This window comes from Muntiacus reevesi, chromosome 1 (assembly GCF_963930625.1).
Source record: "Muntiacus reevesi chromosome 1, mMunRee1.1, whole genome shotgun sequence".
In the NCBI taxonomy this organism is placed as follows: domain Eukaryota; kingdom Metazoa; phylum Chordata; class Mammalia; order Artiodactyla; family Cervidae; genus Muntiacus; species Muntiacus reevesi.
The window spans coordinates 110,765,379-110,788,382 of NC_089249.1; the positions used below are offsets into that span (position 1 = coordinate 110,765,379).

Consider the following 23,004-nt stretch of genomic DNA (forward strand, 5'->3'; position numbering starts at 1 on the left):
TGTCCAGTTGAGGAGCTCATGGCCCTGGGAGAAGGGGATGCAGGTTTTGAGCCATCTGAGCTCACCTGCACCTGTTTTCTCTCCTTGCTGCTGACCTGCCTTCCCATCCACACTTTTGCCCTCCAGTCAGTCCACTAGCTTAATAAGCAGTTCTCCTTTTCTTGAGCTCTGACTCTAACATCTTTCCAGGAATCATGTTACTTTTTCTCCTTGACCAGGGGATTGCAGGTTGTGATTTCTAGGTAACCTTCCCTCAGAGCCTGCCTTCACTGTGCCACCACTTGCTCTGGGCTGTTCTGGCCTTGGACCCAGACTTAGGGAAGGTCAGGCCATGCAACCGAGGCCCGTATCAGAGGGTGGCTCTGGGCTGTGGAAAGAAATCGAGTGCAGAGTGAGCAGAGGATTGTAAGGAATGCTATGGGTAACAAAAAGGGCTTTCAGAAATTATGTTTGGAATAATAAAGCCAAAGAGAGGGGGATGTGAGAGAAACCAAACTGCTGAGCTTCTGTCCAGCTTGCGTTTTTTTCTTTTTTTTTTTTGGTCCAGGAAATGACTTCTCTGATTGGAAAGGGTAGGATAGAGATGAAGGAGGATAGTAGATGAGGCCATGACAAGAGGCTCTAATGCCACCAAATAAGCTGAAGCCCCAAGGCCTGAGAAGAAAGGCTGAGACCACCAGACCAGTGCACAGCATTGGAGAAATGCTGGCATCACCAAGAGTGACAGGAGAGATGAAGAGAGATAAGGATTTTAATTTCCAAAACGGAACTAGGGAGATAAAATTAATCTATAAAATGGTAAGATTGACATCCATCTCAGGAAATATTCTAAAAAGGATTATTAGAACAATGATTTTTGAATTCTTGAGGAAGGAAGCAACAACCAGTAGTAATTAGCAGGGCTTTGCCAAAAAGCAGGTCAGACTAGTTTCACTTTCCTTCCTGGGGTTACTTTGTTGGTAGATTAGAGGACCATTGAGAAGGTGTATATTCAGGTGTCAGTCATCAGTGATATCCTTAGGATGAAAGTGATTGCAGGCCAGATGATGGTACAGGAAACACTCTCTAGGCTGTGTCCTTAGCCCATTTCTAGCCAACTTTAAAGTATCTTTTAGACAATGATACTGACATAAGCATCATGTTGGTGGATGTTATGAATATTGGGGGAATAATTGATATGTCAAAGAGATAGAAGTAAGATCCAAAAAAGATCTTGGCATTTTGAAACAACAGACCAAATCTAACTAGGAGTGTGTGTGTGCGTGTGTGTGTGTGTGCGTGTGTGTGTGTGCGTGCGCGCGCACACATAGTCACTCAGTCGTGTCCAACTCTTTGCGACCCTTTAGACTCTAGCCCACCAGGCTCCTCAGTCCATGGGATTCTCCAGGCAAGAATACTGAAGTGGGTTGCCATTCCCTTCACCAGGAGATCTTCTCAACCCAGGGATCAAACCCGAGTTTTCCGTGTCTCCTGCATTGCAGGCAAATTCTTTACCTGGTGAGCCATCGGGGAAGCCCAACCAGAAGGACTCAGGAGAGACAAAGACTTGCACTAAGGCCAAAAAACAAAATAAATTATAGCGTTTGGCTAAATAGCCACATGTGAAAAAATATTCCAGGATTTAGGTAATTGCAGCCCTAGAATGAGTCAGCAGTGTTCTTTGGTTGTCAAAGAAGCTAATGTGATTTTAGGAGCATTAATTGAGTTTAATAATTGGACCAAGGGAAGTGGTTACACTTGGCTGCCCAGCTCCCATCTGGTGAATTGTTTTCTCTAAACAACAGAAATAGGAGGTGAATTCCTTCACTACAGAGCAGTGAGCTTCTGTCTAGATCACTCTTCTACTCTAAAGCAGAGCAGTTTAATCATCAAGGCATACCCCTAAGGTTCTTTGTATTAGTGAAAACGCGTGTCATGGGTTAACCCTGGGAGGAGAATATAAAATAAGCACCAACCTTAATCCTATCAACTACAAGTGAGCCAGCTTTAACAAATGAAATCAAGAAGTATGTCTTGAGATGTGGGTGAGTAAATCTCGTATTTATTTTGCAAAAGGATGAAACAAAATATATTGTCAGAAATGCCCATCTAAGTGTTATAGTTCTCTGTTTTAAAGCTACATCCCTTTTTAAAGCACGATCATATGCATATTTTATAATTAATTTCATAATTAGCTTTTATGGGTGATTTCCCCCCCCTTGGGTTCTTTTTTTTTTAAAGATTAAAGTAGCATTCACTTACAGTGTTAACAGATTACATCCTTCTTTTAATTAGCAAAGACAGTGCATATAATAAGCCCCTGCATAGCATGAGAAAACTTAAATTTTTTTTTTAATTGGAAGATAATTGCTTTACAATGTTGTTTTGGTTTCTGCCACATAACAACATGAATCAGCCATAAGTATACATATGTCCCCTCCCTCTTGAGCCTCCCTCATACCCCTCTAGGTTGTCACAAGGCCCCAGGTTGACCTCCCTATGCCATACTTCAAATTTCCACTGGCTATCTGTTTTACATGGGGCTTCCCACCCCAGGTGGCTCAGTGGTAAAGAATCGGCCTACTCATACAGGAGATGAGGGTTCGATCTCTGCATTGGGAAAATCCCCTGGAGAAGGGAATGACAACCCACTCCAGTATTCTTGCCTGGGAAATCCCATGGATAGAGGAGCCTTAGTGGGCTACAGTCCATGCAGTCTTGAAGAGGAGCCTGGTGGGCTACAGTCCATGGAGTCACAAAGAGTCGGACACAGCTGAGTACGTACTAATCGTAGTTTTATTCCTAGTTTTTTAAGAAATCTCCGTACTATTCTCCATAGTGACTGTATCAGTTTACATTCCCACCAACTGCAAAACAAGGTTCTTTTTCTCCACATCCTCTCTAGCATTTATTGTTTGCAGGTTTTTTGCTGATGGCCATTCTGACCAGTGTGAGATGGTACTTCATTGTAGTTTTGCTTTACATTTCTCTAATAATGAGTGATGTTGATCATATATTCCTGTGTTTATTGGCTATCTGTATGTTTTCTTTGGAGAAATGTCTACTTGAGCCTTCTGCCCATTTTTTGATTGGGTTGTTTGTTATTCTGATATTGAGCTGCATGAGCTGCTTGTATATTTTGGAGGTTAATCATTTGTCTGTTGCTTCATTTGTAATTATTTTCTCCCATTCCAAGGGTCGCTTTTTTTCATCTGGTGTATAATTTCCTTTGCTGTGCTTTTAAATTTAATTAGGATAAAGTAACTCTTTATTGCAACTTTAATGTGATTCCCAGTATCAGTAGAGAAACTGTCCATCTAACTATGCACTAGCTCGTGTTTTTCCAAGTGATGTCATTTCTCCACTCACCAGGCCAGTCCTGTTTTAAGCATTTAGTTCTTCATTTTCCCATAAACAGTTGGAAATGACCTTGTGGTCCACTCTCAGTCCTCTTGGTTATCTCCCTGGTTAACCTCCTCTCTGGCATTTCAAACGTGTCCAGATATATTCGTTTGTAGCTGAAGCAGCCAACTTCTCAAGACCACTTTGAAAATATCTAGCCTCAGAGGGGCTGGGGAGCTAGGCGCTGACCTGACAGCAATGACCTTCCACCGAGGGAGTTCTGTCTGTGGCCATCACCGCTCAGTCACAGGCCTGTGGCTATATTATCTCCTTCATGAGGAGGCCCGTCAGTCCAAGAAAAACATTTCTCTCATGTTCCCTCTCTCCAATGTTATTCTTCCCTAGACGAACCCATGGAGTGTGATGGGAAGGGTTAGAGTCTAGATCTGCAAAGTGGAGAGAACTCACACACACATGCACACACACATACACATACCCTCATACTCATTCATTCAAACCAACATTGATTGAGCAGCTGTACTCTGGGGCTACAGAGGTGAATAAAATAAAATATGGTCCCTATTCTCAGTGAGATCATAGCCCAATAAGGGAAATAAACAGGCATATACATATTGTATTGAATTATTATTTGTTATAGTAAAGTTTTATATTATAACAATTATAATTCAATATAATATGTGTACTTCTTTATATGTTTTATAATGCATAGAAAATAAGTGCCAATGAGATGTTATTAATTCTGTGAGTTGGTGGTGGGGAGGAAGGAAGGGGAAAGAGTGGTCAGAGAAGATGGAAATGAATAGAAAGACGATGGGGACTCTCTAGACTTCTTGGTTCAGGGAATTCCAAATAGTTTGGATTTGTTGTAGCATAAGGAGCATGGTGAGGAGATGAGGCTGGTGAGATGGACAAGGCCTTCGAATCATGTATAGCATCTAATAAAATATAAGATGAGAATGCTATACTCTCCCACATGTTAATCTTACCTGAAACAACATGGGTTTAATCAGGAATATCGGCCAATGGAAGCAAAATCTTAATAGATGCAAAGCCTCTTGCTATCTCTTCCTCCCCCCACACCTCTAACCCCACAGCTCCCTAAGGTGTTGAGATGTTGATAGAACTTCATGCTGGAGGACAGAGTGACTGAGGGCTCTAAGTTCCAAGGCCATGTCCACATGCCCGTAGGCTGAGGTTGCCAACAAAGGGTAAACTTCCTCCCAGTTATTGGGTTCACCTTTCCTAATTGTTGATGTGCCCCTGTACATGGTTGGTTAAGGATGGTAAACCAGTAGTCCGATAGGCTGCGGTGTCGGTCCTCTTTGGCACGACTACTACATGTGAAGAAGCTTATTGGTCACACTCGTCTTAAGTCTTTCAGTATTGCATTTCAGTTAAATGTTCTAGGAATGAGGTCATTTGTGGTAAGTGGATACCCGAAAGCTAGAACTCCATTCAGATGTATAAACCTTCTAGTCCCTCACCTCAGTAATTTTTAAGTTGATTTTTGCACAGTGCCTTCATATCTGGGAACTGTGCTTTACTTAGCAGCTTTGTATAGATTCTTTGTGTGTTCTACAGTCATCATTTGTGAATCATGACAGTTTTCTTCTCCCTTTCCCAATTCTTACACTTTTTATTTCTGTTGCTTATTTAAGTGCACCAACTAGGACCTCCAGGACAGTACATCGAAGCAGTAACAGGGCACATCCTTATCTTGTTTCTGATTGGTTAATTGGTTTCAGTAATGATTTGGCTCAGACAGTTAAGTGTCTGCCCGTGATTCAGGAGACCCCGGTTTGATCCCTGGGTCGGGAAGATCCCCTGGAGAAGGAAATGGCAACCCACTCCAGTACTCTTGCGTAGAAAATTTCATGGATGGAGGAGCCTGGAGGGCTGCAGTCCATGGGGTCGCAAAGAGTCGGACATGACTGAGTGACTTCACTCACTCAACACTTCACCATTCATTAAGAATGAGGTTTTTACCAGATACATTTGTCCTTTTTTATTTCTAGTTTGTGATGAGTTAGCTTTTTCCTTGCTGAGATCATGAAAAGTTGGTGGTATTTTTTTAAATCCTCTTCCTCCCCCCATTAATTAGAACCCCCAAATGATTTTTCCTTTAATCTGTTAACATTAATGTGGTGAATAGATTTTCTCAAGTTAAACTGACCCTTTATTCCAGGAGTCAACCCTGTTTGATTATGATGTATTTTTATACATTCTTGGATTCTTAAAATAGGTTTGTCAATATTTTGTTTTAGGATTTTTTTTGTGTGTCTCTTCATGTGTGAGATTAACCTATTCTTTTTCTTTCTTTTTTTAACCTGGTGTCCTTTAGCATCAAAATTATAATATCCTCTTTTTCAAATTTCTTGAAGAGCTTATGTAATTTTCATAGTAATAAATTCCAAAATTTGGCAGAACTTCCTGATTAGGAAAACCATCTAGATCTGTAGCTGTTGAACAACTGATTCAATTTTTTAATCGTTATGGATAGGACTCTTCAGGTTTTCTGTTTGAGTCTATTTCAGTATTATTTTTCCCGGAATTTGTTTTTTTCCTAAGCTTTCAAATTTATTGGTATAAAGATGTTCATGGTATTCTCTGACTGCGCTCACTTGTATCTGTGATTATGTGCTGTGTGCGCTCAGCCCCTCAGTCATGTCCAACTCTTTGTGACCCCAAGGCCTGGAGCCTGCCAGGTTCCTCCTCTGATTTTTCCGGCAAGAATACTGGAGTGAGTTGCCATTTCCTCCTCCAGGGGACCTTCCTGACCCAGGGATCTCTGATTATACCCCCACTTTATTTCTCTGCTGTTTTGTGCCTTCTCTCATTTCCCTCCTTGATTATATCTGTTGGAGGTTTATTTTTATTAGGCTCCTGAAGAACCAGGCTTCATTTGTTCCTCCCTTACTGTATTGTTGTTGTTGTTGTTGTTTTATTTCTGCGTTTAAAAAATCTTTAGTCTATTTTTAAAATGTTTGTTCTGTTCTCTTAACTTCAGCTGGAAACAGTTAATTTCAGTCTCCTCTAAAAGTAAGCATTTAAGGCTCTAGTTTCCTCCAAAATAACCACTTTGATTGTATCCTGCATGTGCTATATTCTACATTGTGCAAATCTGTCTTGAGTTTAATCTGGTTAACAGTTGCCATGTTTGGTGATAGATTTGGGTTTATAGCTACCTCTTATTCTGTGTGTCTGTACTGTTCGTACATTTTTCTAACCTATGGTCATTTTTTTAACTGCCTTATTTTGAATTGTCTTTTAAAAAAAAAAACTCTATTCCTATTCATTTAGTGGTTAGTTTAAAAATACCTTTAAATGACTTTATACAATGTAATAGAGTAAAACAATACCTTTCCTTCTTTCCGAGCAATGCAGGATTTAGAACATGCGCTTCGGGCACCTTCCACTTGGCTCCTATGTCAGTGTTGCCCTCTGTTTTAGTTTGTCTTTTAAAATTGTGGTTAGTTACACATACCATAAAATTTACCTTCTTAACCATTTTTAAGTGCATGGTTCAGTAATGTTAAGTACATTCACATTGTCGTACAACCAGCCTCCAGAATTCTCTTCAGCTTGCAAAGCTGAAAATCTGCACCCATTAAACAACAACTCCCCATTCCCTCCCCGCCCTGGCCCCTGGCCACCACAATTCTACTTTCTGACTCTATGATTTGACTACTCTGGGTACCTCATATAAGTGAAATCCTTATAGGTATTTGTCTTTTGTGACTGGCTTATTTCACCTACCATGTTGTCCTTAAGGTTCTTCTGTATTCTAGCATACGTCAGAATTTTCTTCCTTTCTGAGGCCAAATGATATTCCATGGTATAGATCATGTTGTACGTATAGCACATTTTGTTTATCTATTCATCTGTTGATGGTCAGTTGGGTTACTTCCACCTTTCAGCTTCTGTGAATAATACTACTATAAACGTGCACAAATATCTCTTCAAAATCCTTGCTTTCAATTTTGGGGGTATATATTCAGAAGATAAATTGCTGGATTGTATGGGAATTCTACTTTTACTTTTGGAAGAGTCAATATACCATTTTCCACAGCAGCTGTACCATTTTGCATTCCCACCAACAGTGAACAAGGATTCCAGTTTCTCCACATTCTTACCAACACTTGATTGATTGGCTGTTTTTTAACTCCACAATTCGACATTGTGTTGTTTTCACCATCAGTGCTGTTTTAGAGTTGCCTATATATTTATCAGTTTCTTTGTGCATCGTTCAGTCTTAGATCCTACGTTTTCCTTCTGGCATCCTTTTCCTGAAGGGTATTCTCTACTTTTATTTGTCTCTGATTGTCTCTATTCACCCTTGTTCTCAGTAGTTTTCTGGGCAAGAAATTTTGTGCTCCTCGCTTTCCCTTTTGGCTGATGAAAACCTCCTGTCAGTCTGATTGTCATTGCTGTCAGGGCAACCTTTCTTTGCTCTCCTGCTGCTTTTAAGATCTTCTCTTTGTTTTTGGTGGTCTGTAACTTCCTTAAAATGTGTTTATTTTTGTTTTATACTGCTTAGCACTCATGGCATGCCTGAATCTGATAATTAGTATTTTTCATTAACTTTGAAGGTTTCCCGTCATTATTTGAATGTTGCTTTTTGCCTTTCTCTGTTCTCTCTTTCAGGAGTTCTGGTTAAATATAAGTAAGCCTTTTCATTCTACCTTCTGTGTCTCTTTTATATTTTCCCTGACTCTTTCTCTGCTGTGTTTTGTATAATTTACTTTAATTCATAAATATTTTCTCTAGTAATGTCTGGCTTATTTATAAGATTATTTTTATATTTATATCTAGATGTTGTGATCAATTATTTTTTTAATTTCTAGATGTTAGATTATTTTTGTATCTGCCTGTTTATTCTTAAGTCACATTTTTTATTCCATCTTCTTCAAAAAATGTTCATGCATCATTATTTTATAGCTTACATCTGAAATTCCAATGTCTGAATTCTTTAGGGATCTCAATCTGTTGTCATTTCTGCTAATTTTGGAGATTGTCACTGAGGCTTGTTTTCTGGTGTATGTAATTATGTCTAAAAGGGAGTTTATATTTAACCAAACTTGTGGATATCCTGTGTAGCTTTCTGTTGATGAAGTTTTCCTCCAGAAAGGACTTTTACATTGTTCCCTGACTAATTAATGGTGCCACTAACCCAGGCACTTTAATACTTTTCTGAGTTTTGGATTCTCTATTAAAGCAGGTCATATACATTTGCATCCCAAAGGATGACTATGGTTTACACATCCTTAGGGGATACTATTACTACTGCTGTTTTTTCCATCAGAATCTATGGTGGAGATAGTAGCTCCTCTTGGTCTCCTTTGCTAGAGCATGTTTTGGTGTTGTGTTGTATTTAGCACATTCCTTCTGTAGTGGGTGGTGTATTCCTGGTCTGATTGTTCTAGCATTATGCAGGGAACTAACTTGAGAGTTAGTTGCTCAGTCTTGCGGACCCAGGGCTTAGCCTCCCTGCTTTCCTCCTTATCTTTTTGTTGTTCACATTTTGTGTTCTTAATTTGTTCTCTTTTTGTACCTGTTTTATATATATGTCTGTGTTTCCTGACACTTTCCCTCTCTTGTGACTCCAACAATATATTTGAAAATACTTTTGTAACTTGATTATCATTTAGATTTGAGACTACCTAGTCTGCCAGGTTAAGCAAATGAAGATCCCAGTGTGGAACTTTCTATTTTTCTGAGTTCTTTATTTGGATTATACAGATATAAGGTGGTTAATTATGCATTATATGCTCATTTGTCCTTGCCCTTGTTTATTTATTAATTGGCTACTATGTGACAAATATTTTCGTACATGCTTAGTATACATTGATGAGCAAGACAGAAGAAGCCTCTGACCTCACGGAGCTTACAGTCCTGTGGAAAAGACATAAACAAGCGGTGGCAGCTGAGGTGGGGTGAGGGAGGAGACCAAAGCGCTATGTAAAATTGGCCAGTCTTATCTAGCTTCTGCACAGCTCCTTTGTTTTTATTGTTCCCTGGTTTTCCTTCATGAGTTAACTCTTTTTGCTGGTGCGAAAGGATTACTTAAATATTATATTTTATTATACTCTAAGGGAGGGATTTCTGTGTTCATAGTTTGAGGGATGTGAAGGACTCCAGAAAATACCTATCTGTTGAGATGGAAGGAGAACTTCTTTGGGATATTCAGTAGCTCAGTGGCAGCATCATGTGTGCGCTACTAACCGTGGAAAAGGGGTGGTGAAGGGATGAAGCCTTTCCAATTCAGACCCTGGTAGTCAGTCCAGTGTAGTGCTTGAGGCACGCAGGCCTGTGTGCTCATGTCTGACTCTTTGCAACCCCACGGACTGTAGCCTGCCGGTCACCTCTGTACACGCCAAGAATACCGGTGTGGGTTGCCTTTTCCTCCTCCAGGGGACCTTCCTGACCCAGGCATAGCACCCACATCTTTTGCGCCTCCTGCATTGGCAGGCAGAATCTTTATACCACTGTGCCGCCTGCAGAGGTGTTTGCTAATTCATTCTTAGCAAATGCACTGAGTCCCTACCAAGTGCTAGGTACCATCTACCTGGTTCCCTTAGAAAGAATTCAGTGCGTGTCCTTACCTCTGTCTTTCCTTTCACATACTGCATCCTGCCATTTACCAAGGTCTGTCTATTCTCCCTTCTAAGTCTCCCTCACACTCCGTCTGTCACTTTAACCCAGGCCTACTCATCTCTTACCCACACCCCATAGTATCCTTCCCTTTAGTCTTCCTGGCTCCATTTGGACCCCACTAATCTGTTTTCCACACTGCTGCAGGGAGATTTTTCTAAAACACAAATCTCTGGTTATTCTCCAACATGAGAGCCTTCAACAAATCCCACTGCTTTCAAGATAAAGTGTAAATATGTTTACACGGCATCCAAGCCCCTGATAGTCTGGCTCTGCCTCTTCTTCATCCCAATCTCCCAAGCCCTCACCAGACCTATTACCTCCCCCAACCCCCTGCTTCCCTTAGTAGTTCTTTTATCCCTTAATTCAGCAAGTGGTTTCTGGGCAACTGCTATGTGCGGAGCACTGGGGACACCAAGGGGAACAAAGCAGAGGAAGCCCCACTCTTGCAGGATTATATTCGAGGGAATATAATTATTCGAGCAAATAAACATGTCATATAATCAATGATTATATCATATAATTATATGATTATATCATATAATCAATGACTATAAACATATCAATATAATTATTTGAGCAAATAAACATATCATAAATTATCACATAGTATGGGAGATGAAGCCAGACAAGGGAATAGAGTGTGGTGGTGGTGTTCATTTAGGTAGGCTGGTTAAGGAAGTGATGTTTGAGAGAGATCTGAGTGATGTGGGCCTGAGTGAGCCTTCAAGTATACGCATGCTAAGTTGCTTCAGTTGTATTTGACTCTGCGACCCTATGGACTGTAGCCCAGCAGGCTCCTCTGTCCATGGGATTCTCCAGGCAAGAACACTGGAGTAGGTTGCCATGTCCTTCTCCAGGGGATCTTCCCCACCCAGGTTTCGAACCCTCATCTCTTAAGTCTCCTGCATTGGCAGGTGGATTCTTTACCACTAGCACCACCTGGGAAGCCCCTTCAAGGTGTATATAAGGAGACTATTCCAGGCAAAGGAGCAGTGAATGCCAGACCACAGCAGTAGGAGCTGACTTGATGTGTTTGCACAACAGAAAATTCAGTAGGGCTTGGATGGAATAGGCAACAAGCGTGTCAGTGTTATTTTGCAGAGTAACAAGTTACCACAAACTTGGTGACCTAACATTCATTTGTTACCTCACAGATTCTGTAGGGCAGAAGTCCCATGTGACTCAACTGGGTTCTCAGCTCAGGGTGTCACTCAAGATGGCAGTGACTGCATTCTCACCTGAGGTTCTGGGGTGCGGAGTCTGTTTCCACACTCATTCAGGTTGTTGGCAGAATTCAGTTCCTTGTGGTTGTAGGACTAAGGGCTCTGGCCATCTGCCAGAGGCAGCTCTTATCTCCTGTGGGTTCTGTCTTGTCACAGAGCCTCTCATAACATCATGCTGGCAACAGACTCCCTCGTGTCAAATCCCCCATGTCAGCTGACTTGTGACATTATTAACATCTACAAAGTCCCTTCACAGCAGTACCTGGATTAGTGTTTGATTAACTCATCAAGGGACAGGAATCTCAGGAAAGGGGCATCTTTGAAATTCTGCCTAATACAGGTTGGAGAGCTGGCTGAGGTCATGCCATCCAGGGCCACAAAGGCCACAGTGGGGACCTCAAGGTTTTGTTCTGATAGGATGGGAGCTAGTAGAGAATTTTGAGCAGGGCAGTGATCTGAGTAAGGATCATGCTGGCTGATGTGTGGAGGTTGTAGAGATGGAGCAGAACTGGGGATCATATTGCAGAGTCCACGTGAGAGATGATGGTGACCAGGGCTAACAGAAATTCAACTCCTCAGTGCTGTGGTCCCCTATATGTACTGTATTATCACATGCTTCTCTCTTTGCCTGAGGATTTCTCATCACCAGCTGCCCACAGCTTCTTCACTGGGACAAGTCCCTACTCAGCCCTCAAACCTTAACTCAGATGTTGCCTCAAGGCCTCTCTATGGAGCTTCCCTCCCACTGACTGTAACTTGAATTGTGCTGAGTCGGTTGATCTATTTTCCCTCTTATCTGCAGCCTCTCTATAAAAGCAGCACCTGTGTCTTTGCTTCTTGTATTTCTGTTGTCTCACCTACTGTAGTTGCTTGCTGTTTGGGGATGAATACAAGAACTGTGGGGGATACTGAGTCTGAAGTGAGCACATCGTTTCTCTTGGATTGCTCACCCTGTAGAGGGAGATGCCATTGTTAAATACCATTACAGTAAACATGCATGGAGGCACCAGAGGAAGAGTGTGAATTCTGCACGTCACTGGTGTGCATGGAGGCCTCTGGTGGCTCAGTTGGTAAAGAATCCGCCTGCAGTGCAGGAGAACCAGGTTCGATTCCCTGGGTCTAGAAGTTCCCCTGGAGAAGGGAATGGCAACCCACTCCAGTATTCTTGCCTGGAAGATCCCATGGACAGAGGAGCCTGATGGACTACAGCCCATGGGGTTGCAAAGAGTCGGACATGACTGAGTGACTAAACCACCATCAGTGTGCGTGGAGTTTAAGGGGAGCCCCAATCTGAAATAGCTGGATCTAGTTTCTCACATCCCTCCATTGTATGAAATAATCACGTTATCACAGGCATTTCCTTTTTATGTTGTATCCAAACGAACATTCATGTGACATCACTGTTAGCCGTTAATTTAGTCTATAATATTTAAATAAGTAAACATCCATTCACTTAAAACATCCTCTCATTTAAGACAGACATAGGGCACTTCCATCTCCATCTGCATTTGAACTGCTCAGAAAAGATCTCTGTCAGTGAAATTCTGTTTGTGTATTCAAGGTGGAGAACCTCTTAACTCAAAATAGCAAACACTTCTAGCTCAAGTGCCCCTTTAAGAGAGAGGAAATTATTAACCTGGTTACTGATGAGAAACAAACTAAAATAGTAAATATGTGTAACATTTCTGGGACTCCCAGAGAGACATCCTCAGTATGAACTGGAGAAATTGGGACACTGGAAAGAATGATTTAACCAGAGTAAACACAGTGATGTTATTTAAAACTTAATAAACTTAAGAACAGAATAACAGGAGAGTCCGGTTTCATCCTGCTGCTTTCCTGAGGTCTGTGGATGATGCTCTGCAGGGTAGCCTGCTTGACAGAGGGCCAATGGTGCCCACCAGACTCTCAGGGGTAGAGATACACACAACATCATGGGGTCACATGGGTGGGGATTCATAATTGGCATAAGCAGAAAAAAAAAAAAGATTAAAAAAAGCTTTTCATTTATATTGCCAAGTTTCTCTGTTTGTTTTCTAGTGAACTCTGTTGGAGAGTATGAAGATGTGGTTTAAGGAGTGTTTGCTGCACAGTCTTATATGAATAATTGGATATTCTATTTCAAATTAGAGGCTGGGACTACAGGGCCAACTGCTGTGTTTCTCGTTTGTGTCTTCCTTGTGGTTAGATGGATTAGAGTTAGGGTTAGGCTGGCTGAGAAAGGAGACACAGCTCTTCTGCATTGAAATATTTGGGTTGGCTAAAAAGTTTGCTTGAGTTCTGTAAGATGGTACAGAAAACCCTGATGCACCTTTTGACCAACCCAATATACTTTTAATTTGGTTCAAGGCAATGATTTTTAAGGCTTTTGGATTTATAACATACTCTCTTTGTCTTCACTCCCTTGCCTCTCTGAAAAGGGTGAGCAGAAGAATGCAATCTGCCTGCAACACAGGTACCACAGCAGACAGGGGTTTGATCCCTGGGTTGGGAAGATCCCTTGGAGAAGGAAATGGCAATGCACTCCAGTATTCTTGCCTGGAGAATCCCAATGGACAGAGGCGCCTGGCGGTCTACAGTCCATAGAGTTGCAAAGAGTCGGACACAGCCGAGGCGACTTAGCACCCACGCATTGTTCTGCTTACAGAATGAACAGAACTCTCTTAGCAGGGTTCACTTGGGGCTGGGGTCAGGAGGAGACTTCAGTTTTTATCCTTAACCAGCACCTCCTGTTTCCTTCTCTTCTGCCAAGAGAAGTGTGTGTGGTGGAGGATCAAATAGGAACACTGGAGTCCATGCAAGCCTGGGGGGGATGCTTGGGAGAACACTCCAGGCTCCTCTGTGTTGGGGCCACTGGGCAGGAAAGCAGGGTGGTAGGGAGAGCAGGTACGTTACTGAGCTGGGTCCTTGGACTCTTTAATCAATAGAAACTGATAAGAGATCAGCCAAGAATTTCAGGCAGGGTTCTTTGTGATGCCGCAGCAGGGAGTGAAAACAAGTAACAGGTGCCCTTGCTCACCAGCCCCCGGTGGGGGAGAGCTGGTCCCTTAAATGGGATGAGGGGAAGGAAAGGCTGGTGGGTTGGGCTAGAAGGGTGGTGCAGATGGTCTTCCAACCCCCTTGGTCCTGTTGAGTGCAGAGGGCACGCGCAGTATGCTGCTTTTGCTCCCAGCAGCCCAGAAATAGCAGCTGAATTTTGACCTTTTTGTATCGTGCTGCTCAGGATCTGCCCCAACCATAGGTGGATGCAGTTATTTTTAGTCCGTGATGGTTTCTTTGTATTCTGCTGCTCCAGGTGATATTTGTCTGGGTACAAACACTTGTAGTAAAGGGTCCCAGGTCCCAGCCTGTCTCACAAGGGCCACCCTGCCTGGAGGTGACCCCTTCTCTGAATGGAGACCCTACTGACTGCAGCTGGGGCTGCCTCAGGAACCATCCAGACACAGCGCCCAGCCTGATCCGTGTTGGTTACCGCACCCCCTTCCCAACAGAGCTTGAGGGGTCTGTCCTGGTAGAAGGAGCTCAGTTTTCAGGTCCATCTCTAGAAAAGAGAAGAGGAATCAGCTTTCGAAAGGTAAAAGGAAAAGGATTTTTATAGGTAAATCTGGTGAGAAGAGCAAATCCTGGGCAAAATTCTAAAAAGAATTTATTAAAAGAATGACCTTCGAACACCTAAAAAAAGAGTTAAAATTACAGATCATGACTATGTGGTCTTGGTATTTGGCAGCTATTTCCTCCAAAATGAGTGAAATGAAGCTCAGGGAAAATATTTGACCTTGTTAGTTGCCAATGAAAAAATTCCAGTGAAAAATTAAAATTTTAGAAAACTCATGGAATCCTCCACCATGAGCTTGACAATTCCCTATAGGCAGTAACTTCTAACGAGATTAGTGACCATATTAACAAATGTGGTGGGTTTTTTTTTTTTTTTTTACGTTATAATGAATTGGGTCAAAATTTGGCAGATCTGCATAACTCAGTGAACCAATATTTTCTAGAATAGTGGTTAAAGAATCAGACATGGACAAAAGATCCATTCAAAGTGCAGGAGGGATGGAAAAGAGTAAGAGATATGGCTTCAGAGTCCACAACTAACCTTTAAGAAACTACTACTTGTCAAGGTTTGATATGTTCTTAAAGTAGAACAGCCATAATTAAATGAAAAATCTATTAAAGTATCCCTCCCTTTTCAATTACATAACTGCATGAGGGTAGATTTTCTTCATTTGTTTCAACCAAAATATCACAACATTTTGAATACAGAAGTAGATATGAGAATTCACCTGTCTTCTAGTAAACCAGATGTTAAAAAGATCTGCAAAAATATGGCAGTGTCACTATTCTCACTAAATTTTTGCTATAAAACACATTTTTCATAAAAATGTTATTTACATAAACATTTTAATGGATTTACCTTTAAAGTATGGATTAACAAACACCTTGAAAATTTCTCAGGCTTAATTACTAATATCAGTAATCAGTAGATATAACCCACATGAACAAAATTTTTCAGAGTCCTCAATTATTTAGTGTGGAGAGATTCCCAGGATCAAATCAATGCTATAAACAGCACACACCTACACTATTATCCATGCATTAAGACACACGTGTATGAGTATATATAATAGACATTTTAGAACATACCTAAAAATAGACACTTGAAAAAGATGAGAAACAGCTTCCAAGTGGCTGTAACATTTTTCGGCACTCCCAGGGCCAGACCACTGAACCGGATGATTAGCATGAGACTGGATGCCTATAAGCCTAAAATGTTTCTTCAGTAGAAACCCAGGAGTTTGAGAACTTAAAAGGGAGCTTGGCCAAAGTCCTGCTGACAAAGTTTATGGTCCCTCGCCATGTGGTCTCATAGTCACAAAGCCTGGAAGCATCAACTCAATGTCCAGACTGCAGAAGGAGAGCTGGTGACCCAGCACAGCAGACAGACTCGGCCGCTTCGGGAAAAGATGCCTGATGAACAAACACAAACTTAGTGGCAAAGAGTATGCTTGGTTTTAAGGCTCTGAAAGACTGATTTATACCCCTCTTTGATGGAAGTGCACCAGGGACTCTGAGCTTAAGCCCTTCTCAGATACTTTGGCCTTGCAAAGGGACTCATTTCAGAAGCTCATGAGGAGCGTCTCCGAAGCCAGCCTGCCTATGTGTGCAGCCCTCAGTGGACAGACCAGTCCAGGAACAGCTCTGAGGCTGGGGTCCATTTTACAACAAGATGGGCTGCCCCTGAGCTGTGGGAGCCACTCCTTGTGTCCCAGCAGGGGTCCTGCTGCCCCCGTTCAGGAGAGAAGTGCTGCAGTCTCCCAGGGGTCTCTCCATAGAGGGAAGTGTCCAAACCCCCGAGGGTCTGGCCTTGAGCTCATTCTTGCGGAGGCGGCTGCCTGTGGGTGGGGATCCCCCACCTCCTGAAGCCATGTGCTTTCTGTAGATATACTGACAACCTCCCCGCCTGCCTAAGAAGACTCCTCCCACCAGCTTCAGAGCCACTCTGTTCTTTAAAAAGTGATCTCATCTCTGCAGGGGAATGTGTTGATTTTCTGAAGTTTAAGTCTCTAAAGGCAGCTGTCTTTTCCCACCCTGTGTTACGGTGGGCACCTCGCTATGACTCTGCCAGTAGTGGAAGCATCAGCTCTCACGTGTCCCCCTCCCCTCCTTTGCCTGAGATCCTCTTCCACTATAGTAAATCAGCCTCCGCAGTCACACTGCTGCTGCTCACTTTCACTTGTCTGGTTAATCCTGATAGTATTATAATAGAGCTGAGCAGACGTTAGAAGGGGAGAGAAAAACCACTGGGGTACCAGAGAAAATTAGAATGAGTTGCTCAGCTTGACAGCAAAACAGAAAGGGGATTTAGAAGCAGAGCTGGGTTCAAAAGTCACCTACCTGGGTGCTGGGTGATCTTGGGCAGCTGTTCTTCCCTCCTGAGCTTCTGTTTTCTGTCAAAATGGGTGTGGCACAGCCGTCTGGTCCGAAGGCTGCAGGGCCTGCTTTATTGGCGTCTCTGTTACTCCTCACAGCTCTTTACCTCAGACTTTTAGGCTGATTTTTATGCTTTAGTGACTCTAGGATTGCTAGCCATAAATAGTCTAATATTGGGGGCTTGAATGTTACAAGAAAAGACATGTCTTTTCTAACTTCCTTGCTGTGGATATTGTCTGGGAGGTGGACTCATCTTAATAATGTGAATGAATAGGGTGAAATAATGTTGTATACATTGTACCCAGTGTGACAATGAATTGTTCCCAATTGTTCTCATGTTTATATTTTTTCTTTTCAGGGATCAGCATCTTCCGGACCCAACTCTGGAATATGTGAAGGTAGGAAACCAGGATTTAACATGCGGTAGGGACCCTGTGGCAACAGGCTTCCCATCTCTAACACAACGTTGTCTTCTGGCTGTGTAGGAAGCTGGGTAGATTGAAACCACCAGGACGTAATTTGACTCTCTTGGGCCTTCAGTAGTCTTTGCAGAGCTCTTATGTCACCCTGTTATATATTTATAAACGTTCCCCCTTGTCTGAAGCCCTGGGAACCAGATGTGTTTTAAAAATTCAGAATTTTTTAGAAAGGTAATATGGTACATATATCTAGACTCTAAAGGGGGCTAGAGTCACCATCCCATGCCGAAACTCATTACTGCAGCAGTTTAATGTAAGAATATTCAAAGTGAGATGAATAGACTACAGATGATTTCGTGTAAATCACATTTTCCCTCCTCACTATTCCACAGCTCAGTTTTTCCCTTTTACTAAAGTCCCAGGCTTTAAGATAATCCAATGATGAATTCTAAACCTAAGCAGAGACTTTGGGAAGGACTCACTTTAGTATTAATATTTTCTAAGCTATTGCATCTCATTCATGAATTGGTCATTGCAGGTTGTTGTGTTGACTCAGAAGAGGTATTGGCTACCGTATATAAAATAGATAGCCAGTGGAAATTTGCTATATGACTCAGGGATCTCAAATCCGGACTCTGTGACAACCTAGAGGGGTGGGAGGGAGGCTCAAGAGGAAACATGTATATCTATGGCTGATTCATGTTGATGTACGGCAGAAACCAACACAATATTATAAAGCAGTTATCCTTCAATTAAAAATAAATAAATTTTAAAAAGAGCAGTGAACATCAACTCAATCAGAGGTATGGACTTCAAGAGACAAATAAAAGATACTGTTAAAAATTGGGACTAAAAGAAGAGTTGTTGGGGTTGTTGGTGCTTCTGTCTGCTGGGCTCCCCCACTTTCCCTGGCAGTGATAGAACTGCTCCTGGTGGTGGCTCAAGGATTCTGCTTTTCTAGGACTCACTGAGGTCTTCTGAAGCTTACTTTTTGCTATCAACCTTGTCTGAATCTGGTCAGAGTTTTAGAGATGACATTTCTGTATCCCTCATCACATTTTTTTTTTTTCTTTCTAATTTTGCCCTTGGTTTGGAGATATGGCTTGGGGACTTACTGAGGAAATATAAGGTATTTTCATTTGTCTCCATGGGCACTAAACCTCTGAAAACACTTTCGTAGAGGCCTTGGGCCTCAAGGTCTGAATGGACCCATGAGTCAGTTGTCTTGGGCCAGTGCAGTCTCCTAGCATTTCTCAAACTTGGCCACCCTCTCGAGTGCTTCTGACCAGTCCATGCCTCAGAGGCCTCATAAATTGGTGCCAGCTGGTGCCTAGAGCCTGAAGGGTGGCTGAAGATGATTGAGGGAGGTGAGAGATGTAGATAAGGTGAATGCAGTTTGGCCCCCTGACTTTGAGCTCTTTCTTCCCCATCATCCCTTTGTACACACAATATGTCTCAGGCGTGGAGAAAAGTAGAGATTCTGTGTAAAGTATGTTGCATCACGTAGGGCCCTTTCTGCGAGTCAGAGTTTTAGAAGTTTGTTGTGACCTCAGAATGGGGGAGGGCAGCGAGCAGGTCTCTGACTGAGTCCATCTCGGCAGTAGAAGCAGTGGCCAGCCGACAGCCGTTCTCATCCTGCTGGGAGTCACAGTCCCAGGTCTCCCTTAACGAGGGAGACTTTCTAACCATCTTCCGCTGGTTTTTCCAGTACCCAGATGAAGACAGAAAGGTCTGGGACCACCCTTCCTCCTCATGCCTAGAGGAGAGGAGACCCTGAGGCCGACCCCATAACTCACGGGGTGATGGGGCTGCTGGGTTGTGGCAGGAGAGAACTGGGTAGAGAAGGAATCCGCTGTTCAGTCCTGTCCACTTTGTACTCTGTGTCCTCCCAAGACTTCTCATAGCTGGCGTTGCTGCACATCAGTACGGAGGCATGACAGGGGGCCTGGGGGGCGGTTGCCAGGCTACAAGGAGCACCTCTGTGAGAAGACTGGAGAGAAGAGTGCTTGGCAGGGAAGCTCTAGAACTGTTTGGTAGCTCTTTCATTTCTTCAGCAGGCTGACCTTCTGCTGGGGCCTCCCAAGGACACCTTGTTACCCTACGTGGTGAATTCCCTCTTTGGATGTGATAAGAAAATTTGAATAGATCCAAAGAACCCCAGGAATTTTGGTATCTTTATTCTCCTGTTTCTGTCTCTTTACTTTTCTGACCACCAGAGAGGGGAGCTTTTTCTTTTTCTACGTTTTCCTTGTGTCCCCATTCCCCTCCTCTCTCCACATCCCCCCAAGCCAGGAGCCTAAAACATGATGATCATCTTCGAGGTCTGATTTTAACTGTTAAGTATAGTCATGAGATACTTTTCTGTAATCACATATAATTGATTCTCTTTCATTGTATCTGAACAACACCCTTTTTGTGGACTGGAAAACAGAAACCTCCATGCAGCTGCACCTTCCTCCTGCTCTTAAGGTAGTGACTTTGGTTAGTGGTGTAAGCTCTGGAATTTTCCTGTGCGTACCTAGCATTCCTTACCCTAGATAAAACTAATTTTTTTTTTCTTTTTAAACAGAGGAAATTGCTTTTAGAGGAAATAGCCCTAGGCAAAATTGTGTAGTAGAGTTTCTCTTCTGGGTTGCTTTACCTGCTTGAAAGTGAAAAAGTGAAAGTGTTAGTTGCTCAGTCGTGTCCAACTCTTTGCGACCCTAGGGATTGCAGCCTGCCAGGCTCCTCTGTCCATGGAATTCTCCAGGAAAGAAACTGGAGTGGGCAGCCATTCCCTTCTCCAGGAGATCTTCCTGACCCAGAGATCGAACCCAGGTCTCCTGCATTGCAGGCAGATTCTTTACCATCTGAGCCACCAGGGAAGCCCTGCTTACTGCTCCCGTTTATTTTTTGCAATATTTTTACTGCCTTCAGTATTTACTGTGTTTAGTTTCTTAGACCTCTGTCAGGTAACTGTTTAGAATATTTGATAAAAATAATTGTACTAAAATATGAATACATGGTAATAGCCCAGTGTGCTATCCTTCCCAGATAGCATTCCAATAGGAGACCCCAAGTTACATAGCCCCTAAGATCTCCAGGGAGGGGAGCCTGTCTCACATTCTTCTCTAATTAGCAGTGTGACCTTGAACTTACCCCCTTCTCCCTATGGCTTCTGAGGCAGGAGATAAATGGGCCCAGGCTTAAGGTACTGGAATTTGTCCCCTGTTGGGGCACCGGAGGGAAGAGAAACTGAGCCCTGCCCAGATAAGATAGTATAGAGACCACGTGTTCCTCATTTTCAAAATAAAGGAGACCTTCCCAACTATACATGTGCAGAAAGACTCCTTGGAGGTCAAAAAAGAAAGGGGCATCATGCCATAGTAGGTGATGTCAACCTACCCATAAGGCCTCTTCTCTGGAATCCATTTTGGCTAAGAGATGCGCACACACAGGAGAAGACCCCAAGATAAACCAAATACGGACTCAGAACCAGGCAAAGCTAGATGACTGGCCAAAGGAAACCTGGCAGAAATGCCCCCTATAAGTGATTCAAACCACCATGAGGGTGCAGCTCTATCTTAGTCTACCCATGTGAGTCTATTCACACATACCTTTTCCTACTAATAAACATTTTACTTGTCTTACTACTTTCCTTCTCTCTGTGGAAATTCACTTCCACAAAGCCAACAGGCCACGGCCTTGTCACTAGCCACTATCCCTGGTGGTCGAGAGGTTGGGATTCAATGCTCCACTGCTGTGTCCTGACCTCAGTCTAGCCGGGAATAAGAACCCTGCTTCAAGCCACTGCAGACTGAGGCCACCCAAGATCAGTTCCATTTTCCCCGCAACTAGAAAACCAGGGAATGGGCCAGTGTCCCTTCTAGTTCCACACTTTTAGGATCCCCTAGGCCTGTGACGGAAGAACTGTATTTAAAAAAAAAAAAAAAATCTTAATGAACTGGATTACTACGATGGTGTAGTTAGTTACCCAGAGCCAGACATTCTGGAGTGCAAAGTCAAGTGGGCCTTAAGCATTGCTTTAATAAAGCTAGTGGATGCAGTGAAATTCCAGCAGAACTATTCAAATCCTTAAAGGATGATGCCATCAGGGTTTTGCGTTCATTATGTCAGCAAATCTGGAAGACGCAGCAATGGCTGCAGGATTGGAAAAGGTCAGTCCTCATCCCAATTTCCAAGAACGGTAGTGCCAAAGAATGTGCTAATCATCAGACAGTTGCACTCATCTCCCGTGCTAGTGAGGTCATGCTTAAAATCTTGCATGCTAGGCTTCAGTATTATGCTAACCAAGAACTTTCAGATGTCAAAGCTGGGTTTAGAAAAGGAAGAGGAATTAGAGATCAAATTGCCAACATTCGCTGGATTATAGAGAAAGCAAGGGAATTTCAGAAAAACATCTATCTCTGTTTCCTTGGCTACGCTAGGCCTTTGACTGCATGTATCTTGACAAACTGTGGAAAGCTCTTAAAGAGATGGAAATTCCAGATCATCTTAGCTGTCTCCTGAGCTGTTTATGGGTCAAAAAGCAACAGTTAGAAACCTGTATGGGACAACTGATTGATTCAGGATCAAGAAAGGAGTATGACAGGGTTGTGTGCTGTTACCCTATACCCTGAGCACTTCATGAGAAATGCTGGGCTCGATGAGTTACAATCTGGAATCAAGGTAGACAGGAGGAAATCAATAATCACAGATATGCGGATGATGCCAAAGACTGTTCAAACAACCGCACAATTGCATTCATCTCACATGCTAGCAATGTAATGCTCAAATTTCTCCATGCTAAGCTCCAACAGTACGTGAACCAAGAACTTCCAGATGTTTAAGTTAGATTTGTAAAAGGTAGAGGAAGCAGAGATCAAGTTGCCAACATCCATTGGATTACTGATAAAACAAAAGAATTCCAGAAAAATATCTACTTCTGCTTTATTGAGTACACCAAAGTCTTTGACTGCATGGATCATAACAAACTGTGGAAAATTCTTCAAGAGATGGGGATACCAGAACATCTTACCTCCCTCCTGAGAAATCTGTATGCTTGTCAAGAAGCAACAGTTAGAACCACACATGGAACAATGGACTGGTTCCAAATTGGGAAAGGAGTATGACAAGGCTGTATATTGTCACCCTGCTTATTTAACTTATATGCAGAGTACATCATGAGAAATGCTGGGCTGGGTGAAGCACAAGCTGGAATCAAGATTGCCGGGAGAAATATCAATAACCTCAGATATGCAGATGATACCACCCTTATGGCAGAAAGTGAAGAGGAACTAAAGAGCCTCTTGATGAAAGAGGAGAATGTAAAAGCTGGCTTAAAACTCAACATTCAAAAAAACGAAGATCATGGTAACTAGTCCCATCACTTCATGGCAAATAGATGGGGAAACAATGGAAAGAGTGACAGACTTTATTTACTTGGGCTCCAAAAT

General features: G+C 42.6%; 1 protein-coding gene across 3 annotated transcripts in view; it reads left to right on the top strand.

Annotated features, from left to right (window-relative positions):
- The window catches only part of BCAR3 (BCAR3 adaptor protein, NSP family member), a 215,586-nt gene that overhangs the window by 109,941 nt on the left and 82,641 nt on the right, over nucleotides 1-23,004 (top strand). For all 3 annotated transcript variants that reach the window (XM_065908460.1, XM_065908459.1, XM_065908462.1), the window contains one exon: nucleotides 17,509-17,548. In XM_065908460.1, the coding sequence (XP_065764532.1) occupies nucleotides 17,509-17,548 (40 nt within the window). The remainder of the gene's footprint in view (nucleotides 1-17,508; nucleotides 17,549-23,004) is intronic.